This window comes from Eurosta solidaginis, chromosome X (assembly GCF_040869045.1).
Source record: "Eurosta solidaginis isolate ZX-2024a chromosome X, ASM4086904v1, whole genome shotgun sequence".
In the NCBI taxonomy this organism is placed as follows: domain Eukaryota; kingdom Metazoa; phylum Arthropoda; class Insecta; order Diptera; family Tephritidae; genus Eurosta; species Eurosta solidaginis.
The window spans coordinates 21,018,173-21,034,144 of NC_090324.1; the positions used below are offsets into that span (position 1 = coordinate 21,018,173).

Sequence of the window (15,972 nt, forward strand, 5' to 3'; positions counted from 1 at the left end):
GATTTTTAATAGGCCCTACAGATTTAAAGATAACGAACAATCATTACGGATTTTTTCAATTTTTTTGTAAAAATATAAAAAAATTGTATTTTGCGAGGAAGGATCTGGAAAACATTTTATTTTTTTTACAATTTTTTTCTCTCTCTAAGCTCTGGTTTATTACAAAACAAAAAATAAGCTTTCATTCAACAAAATCGATGAACTAATACAAAAATTATAAGCATTCAAATAAATATATCCATATAGTAAAACTTAAGTACCCTACAAATAATAGCATATGTACATATGATTCTGTCTTAACTCTATCATCTTATTTTATAATTGAAAAGTTATGTGTCTTGTTTTGACGCTTATTATATTTATATTTATTTATTTATTACGACTCTAAGAGCCTAGTTCAAAACGTAAAAATAGTATTGCATTGATTAACAATGTGTTAGGTTAGGTTAGGTTGGGTGGTAGCTTCCCTGATGAGAGGAAGCTCACTTGGACAACATGACGGTCCGTTGTGATACCACATATAATAAACTAAACTAACGGTGACGTAGATATAACTACTTAGAGAATCGTTGGGTAGCAACGATAAAGTTCCGAATGATCCCGATCTCAACCTTGGATAGCTTCTCGGGAGATCCAAGTGAGTCACAACCAAAATACTTTCCCCTAGTTCTGGCAAAAGCTGGGCAGTCAATCATAAAGTGATTTGGTGATTCCACCTCATCATCCTCCATACAGCTGCAGCAGGATGGAGTTTCCAATATATTGAGACGTACCGCATGGATACCCATGGGACAGTGCCCTGTCAAAACCCCAATGACCATTGATAGGTGAGCCTTGGTGAACCCAATTATTTCAGCAGACCTCCTGCCATCCACTTTCGGCCAGAAAGATCTTGATATCCTACAAGACTGAGGCTGAGCTGACTCGAGGCCCAGCTATGGAAGAGCAATCCACAGGTGGCTAGCGGAATCCCGAAATCCCTACAGCCATCTTCATCCGGTTCAGTTGTACCGATTCGGGCTAAGAGATCCGCTTGACAGTTACCCGGAATATCACTATGGCCCGGGACCCAGATAATCTTAATTGTAAAATAATTCGATGCAATCGCAAGTGTGGTCAGGCACTCCCAGACCACCCTCGATCGCACTGTAGTTGAGCCTAAGGCCTTTATAGCCGCTTGGCTATCAGAGTAGATGTTAAGTTCCCTAACCGTAGTAGCGCTGGATAGCATTTCATCCACCGCATCCTTAATCGCAGCAACTTCCGCTTGGAATACACTGCAGTGATCAGCCAACTTAAACTTGCGGCTTACATTTAGCTCTTGACAAAAGACCCCCCCGCCAACCTTTCCGTCCAACCTCGACCCATCCGTGAACAAGTTAACCGGTCCCATGCCCCAGATAATTCCTCTTCTCCACTCCTCCCTCGGGGGAATGACTGGGGTGAAGGTTGTATAGGGAGCGGCCACCGGCATGCAATAGTCCGTCCTGTCCGGGATAAAGTCGAAACTACTAAGAAGGCTAGAGTGTCCGAAATCAGAAAGCATATAACCCATATCACGAAGCCTGACCAACGACCGGGCCGCGGCTGCCTTTCCCGCAATATCTACTGGATGTATATTCAGCATGACATTCAGTGCCAAGGTAGGCGTTGTTCTCATAGCGCCACTGATGCCGATAAGCGCCGTCCGTTGCACTGACACTAGCCTTTTTCAGGTGCTCGCCGTGTCCAGTGCTTTCCACCAGACCAGCACCCCATATAGCAGAATCGGTTTGACCACCATCTCATAAAGCCAGTGTACTACTCCTGGCGAGAGCCCCCATCTCTTTCCGATAGCCCCCCTGCAGCAGTACAAGGCAACCGCGGCCTTCCTGGCCCTATCTTCCACATTGGGCCTCCAGGACAGCTTCTTGTCCAGAACAATTCCCAAATATTTAACCCTGTCAGTAAGTACCAACGGTACCCCTCCAATCGAAGGAGTTCTGAAGTCGGGTATCTTATATCTCCTTGTAAAAAGAACCAATTCTGTTTTTCCCGGGTTGACCGCCACTCCACATGATTCAGCCCACCTAGCCACAGTATCCAGGTATCCCTGCAGAACATCGCGCAGGGTGCCCAGAAATTTGCCCCTGACTAGGATAGCGAGGTCATCTGCATAGGCAACCACCCGACAGCCATTGGCTTCCAGCTCCACAAGAAGCTCGTTGACTACCACAACCCAGAGCAGAGGAGATAGGACACCTCCCTGTGGCGTGCCCCTGCACACCTTCCTCCTTATTATGGCTCCTCCCCACTCCGCTGCGACAATTCTGCCGCATAAAAGTTTGCTAATAAATTCAACCAGAGCCGCTTCGACTCCTAAACCCACCAGAGCTCTTTCGATTGCCCCCGGTAGAACATTGTTAAAAGCCCCCTCGATGTCTAGAAAGGCACCCAGAGCATACTCTTTATGTTCTAGAGACCCCTCTATTTGCTTTACAATCGAATGGAGAGCCATTTCCGTCGATCTGCCTTTGCAGTACGCATGCTGTGAAGCCGACAGTAACCCCCCAGGTATCCTTTCTCGTAGGTACAGGTCAATCAGCCGCTCAAACGTCTTAAGAAGAAACGACGAGAGACTGATTGGCCTGAAATCCTTAGGTGACACATGAGAGTCCCTGCCGGTCTTCGGAATGAAGATGACCCTAACCGTGTGCCACGACTTAGGGATATAGTTAAACCTGAGGCAGTTAGTGTAGATGATGGCCAACCAGCGGCAGGAAATCCCTAAAGACCTTTGAAGTTGCGCAGGAATGATGCCATCCGGACCCGGTGACTTATAGGGCTTGAACGAATTTATAGCCCAGGATATTTGACTTTCCCGTAGTGGGATGGCAGGCATTTCTGCATGGCCAGCAACCGCCGACCACGCAAGCGAAGATCCCTGCGCAACTGGGACATCGGGAAAATGATTGTCCAGTAAAAGTCTCAGGGACTCCTCGCTACTCATCGACCAGTCCCCACCATCATCCCTCAGATACCCCCGAGGGGCGGGATTCCTAGAGAGTATTTTTCTAAGCCTCGCGGATTCATTGCAGCCCTCTACGTTTTCGCAGAAGCTTCGCCATGAATCTCGCTTGGCTAACCTTATTTCATATTTATAAATCCCCAGACTCACCTTATAGAGCTCCCAGTCCGAGGGTAGTTTACTCCTCCTGGCTCTATTAAAGAGCCGCCTACTGGACGCTCTTAGGTCGTCAAGGGAATCAGACCACCAGGGCGGCTTGCCCTTCCCCCTGTAAGTTTTCAGTGGGCAGGACTGTTGAAAGGCGCTATTGCTTGCCAAGGTGAAGTTTTCCACCAGACCGTCTATTTCAGATTCGGACAGGTCCGAACCAACATTAGGCGCCTCAGGCAATAGCTCTCCCAACTTCCTACAATACAAGTCCCAGTTGGTACTTTTAGGGTTCCTAAAAGATATTTTACCGGGACGTTCTTCATTCACCGAGAACTGAATATATCGGTGATCAGAGAAAGAGTGCTCGTTGAGAACCCTCCATCCAGATATCCGATCTTCCAGTTCTCTGCTAACCAGGGTGAGGTCCAGGACCTCCTCCCTTACCGCAGTAATAAAAGTCGGGTCATTCCCCCTATTACATATACAAAGTCCCTCATCTACAATAAAAGTAAATAAAGACTCACCTCTGGTGTTCGTATCCGAGCTCCCCCATATGCTATGGTGTGCATTAGCATCGGCACCTATGATTACGCCGACACCTCTCCGCCTTGCTTCAGCGGTGATTTCGCCCAGTATCACAGGCGGTGGTCCCGTTACGTCCCCATGGGGCATATACGCTGAGACCACCCACACTCGCTCGAGGCAGACCGTGGTTACGTCAGCATTGCTGAAATTAGAGAGAATAAAAGCTTTAAATTCCTTTTTAATAAGCACACAGGATCTAGGCCTACCTGCCTCCCCATGCACCAAGGTGTTGAATTTTCCCGTCCTTAATCCAGAAATTTTTCCGCCGTTGCTACTCAGCCACGGCTCCTGGACAAGGACAATATCCACTCCGCCTTTCTCAAGACAGAGCAACAAGTTTGCGGAAGCCGCCTTAGAATGCTGAAGATTGATTTGACGGATTTCCATCAACACCACTCTTCTTCTTCTGCACCCCATCCTTGGCGGCTTCGCCCTCGGAGACTAGGAGATCCTCCTCCTCCCCCAACAGACGACTTACACTGATGACGGATCCCGCCATCGACGATTCGCCCTCGGAGGCCAGGAGCTCCTCCTCGGCCCTATCAGCCATACGACTAGCACTGATGACAGATCCCGCTATTGACGGGACGTCAACAGTGCTTTCGCTGTCCAAATTAGCGGAGTCAGCATCCACAACCATGGGCACTGGCTCCCCTGCGGACGCCTCCACCTCCCGAACAGTCTCTGTGGGAGAGGAACCATCCCCCCTGGAATCGGCGTGGTAGATTTTGAGAACCACACGCTCGAGGCCATAGGAGATAACCCCCCTCGTGTCAGAGAGAGGACCGGTGGACTCTGCGTTTAGCAGAATCAGCACTTGCCGACGTGGCCCAACAGCCTCCTCTACTCTGAGGACCCTCCAGTTATGCGTCGGAAGGTTCGGGTTGCAGTAACGCATTAATTCGAGTATTTTCTCCGGCTGAGGTGGCCCGGCAGGCAACCACACCCGAGCCCTCGGTCGAAGGGGGAGATCCCTCCATTCCACGGCCTCGAGTCTGGCCCCCCTCCAGACCTCCCCTACCAAAGAAATTATTTTCTTAAAGATACAGGCCGACCGCTCGTCAGCACAAGTAATCAGTCTAAAACCATGATACCACCCCGAGTATTCGAAGCATGGCCGCGTACCTGGGCTCTCCATAACAGCGGTCATATAGGCCGCTGATATGGCGCTGGCGACCCACGGCCACTCCTCTCGGGAGATGGCACCATCCTCCCTACTCCTATCCAGGACCCCGAGGGTGATGGAGCCTGCACGTTTAGCGATTTCGCTAAACGAAATTGCGTCCCCACCTCCTCGGGCCCTTTTTGTCGTTGAGGCATTCCGCTCATCCGACCTTTGCCGCTTCATAGCCCCCAAACCCTGCTGCTCACCCGCATCGTTCGACACCGGTGTGTGGTCGTCGCAAGCTAAGACGCTCCTGGCCCACTCCAGCGTCCGGGAATGCTTCTCAGACATCTGAGCTGCATCCCTTCCGCCGTAGCGCTCCAAGATCTTCTCAGCTAGGCGCCGATCACCCAGAGCTTTCCTACGCGGCGTCGATCGCCTACCTTTCCTGGCAGGCTTTGACCCCAGGGCTCCCGTTGGGAAAGCTCCTCGCGACAGGGCTTCCTTACTAGTACTGGGCTGTTCCGTCGCATTCGCCGGACCTCTGCCTTTCCCTGTCACAGCCCCATAGGGGCCTACATTGGGTGTCGGTTTCGACACCCCTCCACTACCCGAACTACCCGTACCTACGGGGTTTGAAACCAAACCCCTGCGCTGATCCGTCTGATCAGCCCTTTTGACCCGCCGGGAGCTTTCCCGGCTGGCGGCGACCTGCTTCGGAGCACTCTCCGCACCTGTCGCGTCCCTCGCACCATGACGACTTTCGCCGTCACTCCTACCCTCCTTTTTATTCGTCAATTATTAACAATGTGTACTTGATCTAAATTTTTATATAAAAAAAATTTAATTATGACACATGTATCACTAAAGCATTTAAATCTCAACGACTGTATGATTTAATCGGCTTAGATTTGGTGTAGTCATACAACCGGCTGCTAAATAAGTTTCTATCACAATTTTTTATATATTCAGGTAGTTCGTTGAAGTATTTCAAACCTTTGTAAAAAATACTATTTTGTTCCGATTCTGTTTTATAATTTGGCAATTTAAAATTATTTCTCTGCCTTGTATTTATATCATGGACCTCGTAATTAAATGTAATACCTGTTCTGAGATACTCTGGCAAAATTCCGTGCTTTATATTATAAATAAATTTCATTGTGTTAAAGAATATTTGTTGTTTAACGCTCATCCAATTTAAACATAGAAGCATGTCTTTTATAGGAGTATCATAGCGTTTGCTTAAAATAAAGCGCATTGCTTTATTTTGCATTTTTTGCAACTTATCAATTTGCGAATCTTCATAATAAAAAATATTGTTGAGCACTAAATAAATTAAGGCTCTCCTATGGATCTATAAACCTTTATTTTTAATAATTACTTAAGTTTTTACAAGTTCTTTGAATAAACCATAATTTTTTTTCTATTTTACTTACAGTATAGTCAACATTGGCATCAGATTTTAATTTGCAATAAATTTGAACACCCAAATATTTAATCGTATTTACTTTTTCAATTTCAATACTATTTATTGTAATAGTTTCAAAAATAGCAATGTTTTTTCTTGAAATAAGCATGTATTTAGTTTTTTTTATATTAATTTTAAGTCTGTTAGTACACAGCCAGATATAAGGTGCGTTTAAGTCACTTTGTAGCTTGATTCTTATATCATTTTCATTTTTGCCATTTATAGAAATTAGAGCATCATCAGCGAAAAGTTTTATGGAGCTGAATTTCAAAACAGAATTTATATCATTTATATAAATGTTTAATAAAACTGGTGCAAGAACAGAGCCTTGGGGTAGGCCAATCTTAACATCCACTTCGTCTGATATTTTCGAACCAATTACTGTTCTTTGTTTGCGATTTGTTAAGAAATCTTTAAACCAATCCAGTTCAACATCTTTAATAACAATTCCTTCCAATTTTCCTAATAATATTTTTTTATCTATAGTTTCAAAGGCTCTTTTAAGATCAATGAAAACTGCTATTATCGCCTTTTTATTATTAAGTTCTTCTTTCCTTGCAGATGCCGTTCGGAGTCGGCATAAAACATGTAGGTCCCGTCCGGCCGATTTGTAGGGAAAATCAAGAGGAGCACGACGCAAATTGGAAGAGAAGCACGGCCTTAGATCTCTTCGGAGGTTATCGCGCCTTACATTTATTTTTTTTTTTTTTATTCTTCTTTCCATTCAGCTAAAACCATATTCAAAGCTGTTTCACAGGAATGTTTTTTTCTAAGTCCTGATTGTTAAGGTATGAGCATATTTTTTTCTTCCAAGTATTGAACCAACTGGTTTTTTACCACAAGTTCTAAAATCTTTTCATCACTGGACAGTGTATTTATCGGACGTAACTCCTCTGCTTTTATTGTGTTATTAATTTTTTCGATTGGCACAATGGTAGAAGTTTTCCAAATACTCGGAACTATGCCACTACTTAAACTTTCATTTACGATTTGTGCATAGAAGTATCCCAGATATGATATCATGTCTTTAAGAACACCATCTGATAACAGCTTTTTACCACCTCGCTTAGATTTAAACGTCATGACAATTTTGATGACGTCATCTGTACTAACTTTTAAAAATTTGAAAATCTCATTTAACTGAATAGGAAAATTTACTTCTGTATAATATTCTTCTATATTATTGCAAATATCCTCATTGCTATCAACAAAATATCTTACTATCTTGGCTATACATCTGTATTTTATGCTCCATATGCTTAATTTTTTTTTAATTTTTACCAGCTTCTTATATTCTTTTTTTATGTTTCTATACTCATCCCATTCTCCGGATATTTGAGCTAGTTTATAAAGTTCTAATTTATATTTATTTATGTTGGCTAACTCACTGTCATACCATTTATTAATTAAATTTAAGTGTACTACCTTTTCATACGTTAATACCTTTTCATACGTTAAGTTTCGCATGACATTCAAAACATTGCTATTAACCAGCCCTACTTTGGACTCTAAATCAATTCTATTAAAGTTGCTAAAATCACACAAGCGCAATTGATTAATAAGTGCTTCCGTATTGTAATACTCCCAAGAAGTAATTTTTTTAAGGCTTCTCATTTTTGACCTAGGACTGCTTTTAATTTTAAATTAGATGGTTTCATGATCTGATATTTGTTGTTCATCTAACTTTTCACATACTATATCGTCAGTATTCGAAAAGAGTAAATCAATTTTAGTTTTTGATGTCTCAGTTATACGGGTATCAAAATCAACTTTTTGATTCATTGAATATGATTTAAACAGATCAGTTAGTTGAATGCTATATGTTGAGCTATTATTCAAATTGATATTAAAATCACCTACGAGAATATTGCTATCCGGCAAATAGTTAATAAAATCGGCATCACTTGTGCTAGGAGAGTGATAAATCACTCCAATTTGCCATTTTGGGTTGAAGTGCTTCAACTTAATAAAATAATAAAAATACACCAAAGATTTTTATCTATTGCTTTGTTGAATTTAGTGTTATATTCAATTGAATTATGTACGTAAATCAGCACACCGCCAGTATGTCTACTATGTGAATCACATCGCACTAGTTTGTATGTATGTATATTTAACTCTGGATTTGAAATTTCATTAGTGGTACATGTCTCAGCACATAATATTATAGCTGGATTTTTAAGCATTGCATAGATTTTATCGCGGGCTTGGCGACTAAATCAAAAAAAAAAAACCGTAACGGATATTTGTCAGAAAAGGTTCGAAAAAGGTTCGGTATTAGAAACAGGCAAAATACATAAAATTGGATCTCTATCATAAATTTAAAGTTAAAGTTAAAATTAAAGTTAAAGTTCAAGTTAAAGTTAAAGTTAAAGTTAAAGTTAAAATTAAAGTTAAAGTTAAAGTTAAAGATAAAGTTAAAGTTAAAGTAAAAGTTAAAGTTAAAATTATAGTTAAAGTTAAAGTTAAATTTAAGGTAAAGTTAAAGTTAAAGTAAAAGTGAAAGTTAAAGTTAAAGTTAAGGTTAAAGTTAAAGTTTAAGTTAAAGTTAAAGTTAAAGTTAAAGTTAAAGTTAAAGTTACAGTTAAAGTTAAAGTTAAAGTTAAAATTAAAGTTAAAATTAAAGTTAAAGTTAAATTTAAGGTAAAGTTAAAGTTAAAGTTAAAGTGAAAGTGAAAGTTAAAGTTAAAGTTAAACTTAAAGTTAAAGTTAAGGTTAAAGTTAAAGTTAAAGTTAAAGTTAAAGTTAAACTTAAAGTTAAAGTTAAAGTTAAGGTTAAAGTTAAAGTTAAAGTTAAAGCTACAGTTAAAGTTAAAGTTAAAGTTAAACTTAAAGTCAAAGTTAAAGTTAAAGTGAAAGTGAATGTTAAAGTTAAAGTTAAATTTAAATATTTAAAAAATTGGCATAAATATTATAATTGCGTAAGTTGATAATATGCAATAGCTTTACCGCGGAGGTCCCCGAGTGTCACACGTCCTTTTTATTTCAATAAGTCTTTCGATTTCCTCTTTATAGCCTAAAATACTATTAATATTAAGATACAGACAAATAGGATATTGATTTCTTGATTGCTGCTTTCTAGTTCTAGATTTACTTTCAATATATCTTTTATATGCGGGGCATTCCTGAGTAAAGGCAGTATGGTTTATATCCGCTTCTAATAGTCTTTTATGTACAAGCTCACAACAATTTACACACTTAAAAATACTTGATGAGCAGTCTTTTAAGTCATGATTTCCTGCAAATTTACTACATGCTCTTTTGTTAATGCATTCAAAAGCCTTATGATTAAAACCTAAACATTTAAAGCAGAGCCGGCCACACAAATACTAAATCAATTGCATAATTGTGTGTAAAAATTGAGTGACAACTCCCCACAATGTGCTAAAAGAAAATGTGGACTGTGAAGTTCGAAATTAAAAAGGACTCTGGTTATTTGATTTCAAGCTAATCCTAACAATATTTACTTATATTCGTATAACTAAGAACGCGGAGATCGATCTAGCCAGATAACACTTTTTATAAAAGAAGGTATGTTGTTTCTTCAATGCAAAATTTACTTAAAAAAATCACTTTTTCATTAAGAAAGAACTATAAAACAAAGTAAATATAAAGATAGAAATATATATTTTCAAAACATAAAGTTATTCAATAAAAAAAATGTATAAAAACTAATAAAACTAAGTAGAACGTATAAAAAGTTACTTATATTAAATTGTCAATATTTATTAATAATTAATTAAATATGATTTATTATTAATATCTAAATTGTCAGAATAATATGTATGTTCAAAGGAACTTAATAATACTAACTAAAACGTATTAAAAATCACTTTAACCTTGCAGCATATTGTTTTTACTATGAGCCCAAAAAGTAGAATGGATTTTTCCTTTTGCATTCACTGTTGATTTTAGTGAGTGACAAGCGAAAGCAAACGATCGTGATCGCACATCGTTAGTGTCTGTGTGAAAATACGAACTCAAATTGCACAATGTGCAACTTTTGGCCGGCTCTGATCTAAAGAGTAATATATTGGCAAAGATTCCTGAGCTTGGCGAACATTTGTACATACATGAATTTATGCCAACATACATTTCTACTTCCATAAATTTTTTTATATACACAAAAATCACTTCGTTTTTGATGACCTACTTATTCTTTCTACATATAATTGATCTTGTATTTACTTTTGCGTTTGCGGTAGGCCAGCATATGCAATAAACATCACTGTGCATACTTTGAATTTTTTTTACTTTGAATACTTAGATGTTTGTAGATACTAGCTTAGGACATTAGGGTGGTTCGTAAATATTGTTTGTACTAGTATAAGGAACCGCCGTGGTGTGATGATAGCGTGCTCCGCCTACCACACCGAGGATCCTGGGTTCACGCCTCGGGAAAAGCAACATCAAATATTTGAGAAACAATATTTTTCTATTAGAAGAAAATTTTTCTAAGCAGGGTCGCCCCTCGGCAGTGTTTGGCAAGCACTCTGAGTGTATTATTTCTGCCATGAAAAGCTCTTAGTGAAAACTCATCTGCCTTGCAGATGCCGTTCGGAGTTGGCATAAATCAAGTAGGTCAAATCCCACCAATTTGTAGGATAAATTAAAAAGGAGCACGACGCAAATTGGAGGAGAAGCCAGGCCTAAAATCTCTCCGGAGGTTTTCCCGCCTTACATTTATTTATTTTTAGTATAAGTCTTGTTTTCCTTTTTTTACTTTTTGTTTTTCTTTACAAACAATTGAACTGAAGTGAATTGAAATCGTTTGTTATTATCTTGTTTGCTTTTTATACTCAGTATCTTAATTTTATTCGCATAACGGTACCCCGTAACTATATATCAAAATGATCTGGCCGAAAAAAGAAATTCATTTAGCCATGTCCGTCCGTATGTCCGATAACTTTAGTAAATTTTTAGGTATCTTAATGAAATTTGGTATACCAGTTTCTGGTCACTCATCTCAGATCGCTATTTAAAATGAACAAAATCGGACTATAACCCCGCCCACTTTTTCGAAATATTCCATTTCGAAAAAGTCCGATAATTCATTACCAAAGAGGTGGGTTGACCTTATGACGCAGAAAATAAAATTAGTAAAATTTTGGACAATGGGCGTGGCACGGTCCACTCTTAAAAGAAGGTAATTTAAAAGTTTTGTAAGCTGTAATTTGGCAGCTGGGTATGTAATGTTAGGTTGCAGCCGAACTTAGCCTTCCTTACTTGTTGAAATGTAATTTTAATCGATTTTTTTAATTGTTACAACTATCTTTGTTTTACATTCCATAGGTTAGATAGCTTTAAATTGTCAAAAAAATTTTGAAATGGATGGATGAAAACATAGATTTTCAATGATGCCGGGCTAGGTTTTAAACTTTTGGTGTGGGTGCTTCACTTGTGCGCAACAAAGAAAATGAAGGTGATTGCTTAGAGAAAATGACTGAGTGGCAGATGCACGGACCTATCTCAGGCGTGGCAGCACTCTTAGTTAAATAGTAGTCAGCACGGTGCCAACGGTTCAGCGCAAGTTGCGCTGAAGAGGGTGTGGAGACTCCACCTAACAGGACAGGCCTTCACCTTTTTCTCCCCTTATGCTTTCCCCCTTCTAACTTTGCCCGTCACGTATGTTTACATCCTTTTCAGCCTTTCCCATTATTTTCTTCACTACACATGCAGGTGTGAACCCTTTTTGTTCATGTGGCTGCGGATGAGGACGGTGGTGTAATACCCCGCCCAAGATGACGAGCTAGCATGGGCCCGCAAACGTACCTGCTTTCCGCCACTCCCCACCACCCAACAATCCAGCCACGTAACAACACCTTATGTTCTAGTAAATTTTTTCAAATATAATTCGTTATGTGGGAACTTCCACGATCCTACAACGCATGTAAGTGGCGTTTTAAAAGTTTTTTAAAAATATAGAATATATGTATGTATGCAATATTAATTACTTCTAGTACCACACCTCTAATCATTATTTTTGTAGAAAATGCATGTTTACAGGAAGGCTTTACAAGCTCTTATCTACCCAATTTCTTCAACTACGCCGCATAATTTCGTTTTATGGACGGCGACATCACCCACATATTGTTATGAGTGTGAGGGGCTGCTTTGGGGTATCGCAAGGCAAGGAGTGCGCTGTACAGAATGCGGTGTAAAATGCCATGAAAAATGTAAGGACCTGTTGAATGCAGACTGTCTTCAGAGTGAGTATTAAATATTGAAAGAATGATATTGAAGGTATACACAGGCTGAAGGTCTGCAGGAGTGGGTAATCTAATTAATAGTGAGTAGATGTGAAATCTGGCGAAGATCGTGGGTTCAACTCCCGTTCAAAGCAACATCGAAAATTTTGGAAAACTTTTTTTTTCAATTCGAAAAAAATTTTCTAAGCGAGGTACCCTCGGCAGTGATTTTGCATACACTCCGAATGTATTTCTGCCATGAAAACCTTCTCAGTGAAAATTCATGTGCCTTGCAGATGCCGTTCGGTGTCGGCATAAAAGATGAAGGGTTCCGTCTATCAATTTGTAAAAAAAATTAACAAAGGAGCACGACACAAAATAGAAGAAGAAGAGCTCTGCATAAAATCTCTTCGGAGGTTTTCGCGCCTTGCATTTATTTTTATTTAGAAGTGAAACCAAAAAATATATCTGTAAAAAGGGGATATAAAATAGGAGAGCAGTAAGAAGTATACGACTAGTTATTGCCAGCCTTTCGCATAATGGTGCTTGTGTCTATCGAATATATCGACTGTTCTAAAATGAGATAGGAATTTAGCTTTTACGCAGTAACAATACAACGGTTTTATGTCGTGGTATGAACCCTAAGGACTGCATTTGTTTTGCGCTCCATAATTTGTAACGAATCCAAAATTGTAAACTTAAAATGTATCATCAAGTTTGTATATGTCTTTTTTAAAACAAAAATATACAAGTCTTGTAATACAAGAAAGTTTGTCTTAAAGAAGCTAGCTTGTATTACAGACTTGTATGTTTTGTGAAACGGGCCCTTGACAGAAGAAAACATACACAAGCTCTTCTTTTATGAAGTGGTAAAATGAAAAAGAAAATTCAAGCAAAGATTCATTCAAATGTATAAAATTAGCTTTCACTTCACCGTTTCACAGAACAAGAAATTTCTAAATAGTAGGATAAGTTTTCAAAAAATTTAGGAAAAAAACTGTACATATTGTCATTAGAAACAAGTTTTTCTTAGCAGTTTCTCCTCTCGGTAGTGAATTGGCATACAACCCGAAGGTATTTCTGACATGAAAAGCTTCTTAGTGAAAATTCATCTGCCTTGCAGTAGCCGTTCAGGGTCGCCATAAATTGAAAAGGATATTTAAAATGGACCGCCTCGGAAGTAAATCGCGTCATTTGTTTATTTCATTGTTGTTAAGTTTTCGTTATTTCGTTGAAAAACGATACTCTGTTGATATATTGTCGAAGATCGAGCTACAGGACTTTCTGTAAAATTTACTATTTTCTTCTTCGGAAATGCAAAGCATGTACTTCGGATGATTTTATGTTATCATTTCAATAACACATATTGTAACGACTCTCTCCTAATTGGCTGCTAAATAAGAGGGATTAAATTATAGGTGCATGCTTTCAAAGTTGTTCTGCATACCTAGCGTTGCTTCAGCGTTGCTCAGGCAAAATGGGCGTGGGTTTGCCTTGACGCATGCAGCGAAAGCCATACAAAAAAATATAAATGTATGCAGGATTGGAACGATAACCAGCGAAAGAAAAAAACAGGAAACCAAAACTTACGCAGCAACATGGACATACTTACTAGATGTGGTTCCTTACAAAAAAAGGGAATTCCGGTAGCCAACTCCAACAACATTTCGATGAGGGAAGCAAGAGGTGTCGATACTCCCTCGGTCGTAACCCACCCTACCTGTTAATGGTTCGCGTTTTGTGCCATTAACCCAAGTCAAATCTCCTCTAACTTAGCATAGCCAATCTCTATATTTCGCCATCAATTAAATAAATTACTCAAGATGCACATTTCTGATTTTACTATAGGGACAATATTTAATTCATTATCATCAGAATCTATACATTTCTGACTATACTTATACTCACAATATTTAATTGATTACCATCAAAATCTATACATTTCTGATTTTACTTATACGAAAATTTAAGTTCATGATTTACATATTTCGGAATCTGACTTAGAAATCTACCTACTTCAGATTTCACTATTTAGATAATTTGAATTTATTATAATTTAAAATTTACATAGCCTATTCTCTTCCTTTCGTACGTCCAAGCTTAACCTATTTGTTTTGTTAAAGTTTCTACTATAATAAGTTTCAATTCAAACAAAATTTCATGAAATGAGTCTACAGTAAAGTTCCTTGTACATTTGTAATGGGTTTTAGAAATTTTATCCCGAAAGCACAATATTAAAATAAAACAAGTAAAGGTATATAAGTTCGGGTGTAACCGAACATTATATACTCAGCGTGAGCTTCAATTGTACATTTCATTTGAGATAAATTACTTTTCTGCACAACACGTGGCACCGCCCGTTTAAAAAAAATGCCTACCCACTTCCTCTTACAATAAAACTTGATAAGTGAAATATCATTCATTCAAAACTATTTTTTGCTAAGTTATACCTTATTATTCTAGTCTACGACCCTTTTAAATTTGTTTTATATCTAAGTTGCCGTGGTCTTTAACCGATCCCGTCCATTTTTACTAGAAATATTTTCTGCTAAAAGGAAAATATGTGTACACTCCCGAAAAATAGAAAATTGCTTAGTCATAAAAGGGGCGGTGCCACACTCATTTTCAAAAGTTTTAGTGTGTTCCAATATAATGTTATAATTCAATTTAGAAAGTAAAATTCTATTGGCACAAAGCTATTTTTCGCTAAGATATAGCTTATTATTTTCGTCAACGACCCCTTCAAAAATCTTTTATATAAAAGTTGGCGTGGTCTTTAACCGATCTCGTCCACTTTTCCTAGAAATATTTCCTGCTATAGTGAAAATTTGTGTACCCAATTTTATTACGATCCGGTAATTTTTCTTCGAGTTATGGCTCCCGAAACATAGAAAATTTTTTAGTCATAAAAGGGGCGGTGCCACGCCCACTCCTTTTAAAAATCTTTTATATAAAATTGGGCGTGGTTTCTAACAGATCTCGTCCATTTTCCCTAGAAATATTTCCTGCTATAGTGAAATATTGTGTACCAAATTTTATTAAGATCCGTAACTTTTTCTTCGAGTTATGGCTCCCGAAACATTGAAAATTGCTTAGTCATAAAAGGGGCGGTGCCACGCCCATTTTTTTAATTCGAAATTTTTCCTATTTATTGTTATAAATCCACTTGGGAAATGAAATACCATTGATATAAAGCCCTTTTTTGCAAAGATATAGCTTATTTTATTCGTCCACGACCCTTTTTAAAATCTTTTATATAAAAGAGGGCGTGGTCCTTAACCGATTTTGTAAATTTTTCTTCAAATCATTCCTTATAGTAAAGGCAACCTCCCTGCCGAATTTTGTTACGATAGGTTTAACGATTTTTGTTTTATTATTAATAATATTTGTAAAATTTATTTTATCATAAGTGGGCGGTGCCACGCTGTCATTTTTCAATATTCTAGGTGTATTATTTACTAAATTATCA

The 15,972-nt window shown here is 38.6% G+C and overlaps 1 protein-coding gene across 6 annotated transcripts in view; it reads left to right on the forward strand.

The window, feature by feature from the left end:
* Positions 1-15,972, forward strand: part of unc-13 — a 4,182,017-nt gene that overhangs the window by 986,575 nt on the left and 3,179,470 nt on the right. For all 6 annotated transcript variants that reach the window (XM_067757836.1, XM_067757834.1, XM_067757838.1 and 3 more), the window contains exon 7: positions 12,305-12,524. In XM_067757836.1, the coding sequence (XP_067613937.1) occupies positions 12,305-12,524 (220 nt within the window). The remainder of the gene's footprint in view (positions 1-12,304; positions 12,525-15,972) is intronic.